Source organism: Morus notabilis, unplaced genomic scaffold (genome assembly GCF_000414095.1).
Source record: "Morus notabilis unplaced genomic scaffold, ASM41409v2 Scaffold1501, whole genome shotgun sequence".
Lineage (NCBI taxonomy): Eukaryota > Viridiplantae > Streptophyta > Magnoliopsida > Rosales > Moraceae > Morus > Morus notabilis.
The window spans coordinates 6,919-11,357 of NW_010363192.1; the positions used below are offsets into that span (position 1 = coordinate 6,919).

The 4,439-nt window shown below is 35.5% G+C and overlaps 1 protein-coding gene across 1 annotated transcript; it reads right to left on the reverse strand.

Annotated features, from left to right (window-relative positions):
• Positions 1-2,379: 2,379 nt before the first annotated feature.
• Positions 2,380-4,230, reverse strand: LOC21385303 (pentatricopeptide repeat-containing protein At3g29230). The gene has a single exon (XM_010103617.1). The coding sequence runs from the start codon at positions 4,228-4,230 to the stop codon at positions 2,380-2,382; it is 1,851 nt and encodes a 616-aa protein (XP_010101919.1).
• Positions 4,231-4,439: the final 209 nt, after the last annotated feature.

Consider the following 4,439-nt stretch of genomic DNA (forward strand, 5'->3'; position numbering starts at 1 on the left):
CAAGGAAAATAGAGAAAATACCGAAGTTCTAGATCATGTATAAAAATCAACTTTATTATCATTCAAAAATTTAAAATATAAGAAGCATCCGACAAAACTGCCAATTTCTACCTGAAAAAGAAAAAAAAAATGGCCTCATGTTCTTGTTTCAGTTATCACACAGAAAGTTTCTAGAGGAAAAAAAAAAGTTTTTCTAATAAGTCTCTTTATTAATAGTATTAATCTTTGTTAAATTTAATTAAAATCATATCAGATTAAAAAAAATATATATATATATTTTTAATATGAGTTAAAAAATAAAAATTACTAGAGATTTTGGAAGATCCTGCCTGTCACTAGAAGTTGTGACAATGACCACAAACAAAAAAGAAAAGATGCAGTTTTTCCAGTTTCAGAAACCATAGAACTCGTCCATTTTTATGAGTGACATAAGAACTTTGGTTACGCAGCAACGGTTGAAATTGTACAGCACAACAAACAAATTAAAAAGCATCATATCACTGTGTTTGGTGAAATTTTTTCAAGAACTGAATGGGATGAATTCTTATCAAATGGGACTCGGCTATCCTATACTCAGCTGATAAACACAACACACTGTTAAATGGAACACATTTGTGAAAATTTTTAGGACCCATTTGCAAAGATTTATAACATTTGGGGCTACATAATTTTCAAAAATTGAGGGGCCAAATTTATGTGACTTAAACACATTTAAACAACTATATTTACCCTTTTAACATTTTAAAAAATTACAATTTGATCCCAAATTCTTTAATTTTTTTTTATACCACAAAATCCATTATTCTAATAACACAACACCAAACATGGGATTGGATTAAACTAAAATTTATTCCTATTATTTCCTACTTTAATCAAATTCCCTAAGGCTCTCCTATCCAATATTGCCCTATACTGTCTGTTTGGATTTGGTGTGACTTTTTTACTCGCTTTACAATTAAAATATAATTCAGTCCAAGAATCCAAATCATGAATGTGGAAATTAATTAAGGTCCCGTTTAGTCCGCTGATTTGAGTTTTTAATTTGAGTTGAGATGTGACTTTATGTTAGAGCTTTTTACTGTAATAAAAAAGTTAGATGTGACTGTTTCTGAGAGCTTTTTACTGTAACAAAATTCGAATTCTAAACTCGAATCGGTGAAATAAACGAGGCCTAAGAACTTTTCAAAAATAATGATTAAAAAAGTAAAACAAACTAAAAAACTATTATTTTAAATCATATGTCTTCATTCAAACAACTACGTTAAATCTATATAATCCATACTCAGTAAGAATTACGAAAGAAAAACACATTTTTATGTTGAATTCTTATAGTAACTACAACATTAATTACTATACTAAAAAATACATACCTGTACACAATATGATTGGATTTCTTAATTAAAAGCTGAAAAAAAAGTCCAATCCAACTTACATTAAATTACATTGGATTAAATTGGTTATCCAATTACAATGGATAATTTTGTCAGCCCTAGATGTAAGCACCTTTCGAGAGAGAATAATGTTTTGAAAATCATGTTTTGTCCCATGTAATTCCATTCCCCAGACTTTCAATTCAATTACTCGTTTTCTGCACTTTCTAACATTTTATAACAACGTTTTTCACTTGTTGCAAGCAACAGTAGGTGAATAGATATAAAATTTATAGTAGAAACAATAATACTGTATATCGTTTGATCATCTTCTGATTGACAGTCACTGAATGAAAGGAGAAAAAGAAGGAATATCAGAACCGAGTTTTGTTATTGTCATTCAAAGCATAAATTAAGAATTCTCCTTCTCAAATCCAAACTGTACAAAACTAACCCTTTCACAGTATAAGGAACAAGCAAAAATGTGAAGCAATTCAATCGGATATTGAAGGCCAATTACACCAAATAGATCAATCCTAGCATGCTGATGTAGTGTAGTATAGTTATTTCACCTTCAAAAACAAATGTCAAACAACTCCGACTGGTTGCTTTCGCGCAAAATCCTATGCTCCGGTACGTACCAAAGTGCTCTTATGGTATCGTCTCTCAGAGTCTACTAATTTCCAAAAATGGTGACCATTCCCCCAATCTCTAGAAGATGAGAAACAACTGCCAAAAATAACCACACTTATTTTTTGCAGATTAACTTCTTAATTTGCTTAAGCTAGATGTCTTTATCATGTACAATGTATCCAAGAGCCAAAGTGCCTTGTCATTTTTTGTAAGAAATACAAAATGGACTCTCCTTCTTTAAAAGCATAGTCAAGGATGCTTTTTCACATGACCTTTACTTCAATCAACCATTCAATTATCTGTTCATCAATCATTAAAGCAATGTTGGGTTTGCGAGATGGTGATCCACGGAGAACACTGACCACATTGCCTATCATTATGTTTCGACATGCCCTGCGTCAAAGTGTCTGTTTAGACAACGCAGAATTTTGTAAATATCCTTCCTTCTCTCGTGCCTTGTATCTCTGGCCAGAAACTCATGGACCTTATTCCCTATTTGGATTGAACTACAACCAGGGACCTTTTCTACTCCCTGCTGTCTCATGGCCATTCTATAGGTCAAGGCATCTCGCCACCGCCCAACTGATGCGCTCATATTTGAAATCAGGGTTAAGTAGCTTGGGTTCGAAGGCTCCTGTTCAATAATCCTTTTCGTTATGGACTCTAACAAATTTTCATTGCCATGAATCTTACACGAAGCTAAAAGTGTAGCCCAAATAACAGCATTTGGCTCCAAATGCATGCTTTCTACAAACCCGACTGCTTCTTCTAACTTCCCCGATCTTCCCAAAAGGTCAACCATGCAGCCGTAATGCTCAATCCGAGGCTCTATGCCAAACTTGTGCACCATTCGGAAAAATATCCTTTTACCATCTTCCACAAGTCCTCCATGCATGCAAGCTGACAGAACTGCAATGAAGATGACATCATCAGGCTTAACCCCTTTAGAACACATTGCACCAAAGAGATTTAAGGCTTCTCTACACTCTCCATTAACAGCAAGACCCGAAACCATCGTTGTCCATGTGATTATGCATCTGTTGGGCATATTATGGAAAACTGTTTTTGCATTTTCCATGTCACCACACTTTGCAAACATATCCATTAAAGCATTGCCCAAGGGTATAGACAAGCCAAAATTATTTCTCTTAATATAAGAATCTACCCATTTTCCATGCTCAAGAGATCCCAAGTGAGAACAGGCAGACAGTATGCTGACCAAAGTTGTCTCATCAGGCTTGCACTTGCCGTCTATTAACATCTGACTAAACATATGAAGAGCTTGATCAAACATGTGATTATGAACATAACCTGCAATCATAACATTCCATGATACAACATTTTTAACTGGCATCCGATCAAATATGTTCCTGGCAAATGCAAGATCACCAATGGTTGTGTATCCCGAGACCATGGCCGTCCAAGCTACCACAGTTTTTTCTGGCACGTCATCAAACACGCGCTGCGCAGACTTCATATCGCCCAAACGTATATACCCTGATATCAAGGAGTTCCACGAAACCTTGTTTCTTTCGGGCATTCTCTGAAAAACTGAAAGAGCCAATTCCATGTTTCCAGCTTTGGAAAGCCCGGAAACAACAGAATTCCACGTCACAATGCTCTTCTCCGTCATGGATTCAAACAGCCTTAATGCCAGTTCCACCTCTCCGCGAGCCATGTAAGATGTAATTATCGAATTCCACGAGACGACATCTCTTTCAGGCATTTCATCAAACACCCGACAAGCTGAGTCCAATTTCCCGCCGCTCTTAGCATATAAATCCAAAAGGGTGTTCTGAACAAAGACACTAGAACAATAACCCAGTTTCACAATATCACCATGAACAACTTCACCATATTTAAGGCCCTCTTCCTCAAGAAAAGACTCAAAACACCTAAGAAGCAGAGTGAACGTGAAATCATTAGGTGCAATTCCAAACGCCTTCATCTGAGAATAAACACGCAAAGCATCATCAAAAGGGTCCTTCTTTTTCTCTTTAGAGCATAATTTTATGAGTGTATTGTAGGTGACAACATTAGGAAAACGACAGCTTCGGAATAGCCCGAAAGCGTAATCAGTGAAGCCAAGTTGAGATAAGAGAGAGAGGATCTTGGGAAGCGTGAAGTTACAGTGTTGGAGGCCATGGACGAGAATCTGAAGGTGGGTTTGCTTCAACTCTCTAAGGCTCTTGCAACGTTTTAGGACTTCGACTAGTTTATGCTCCATTTGGATTGGATTGTACTAGTTTATATTCTATGAATGGTTTCATTTCAAAAAGTAGTTACTATTACAACGTAAACAACATATCACATAAGTAAGGTAGTTAGGGAAAGCAGTTAACGATCTATTTTGGCCATGGACGAGAACCTACTATTTAATTAAAAAAAAAATCTTAAACAATCTTTTAATTTTTTGAATGTCTTGTTAAAATAAAT

Excerpts from the sequence above, each read along its gene's own strand:
- LOC21385303 (XM_010103617.1), bottom strand. The coding sequence starts at position 4,230 with ATGGAGCATAAACTAGTCGAAGTCCTAAAACGTTGCAAGAGCCTTAGA.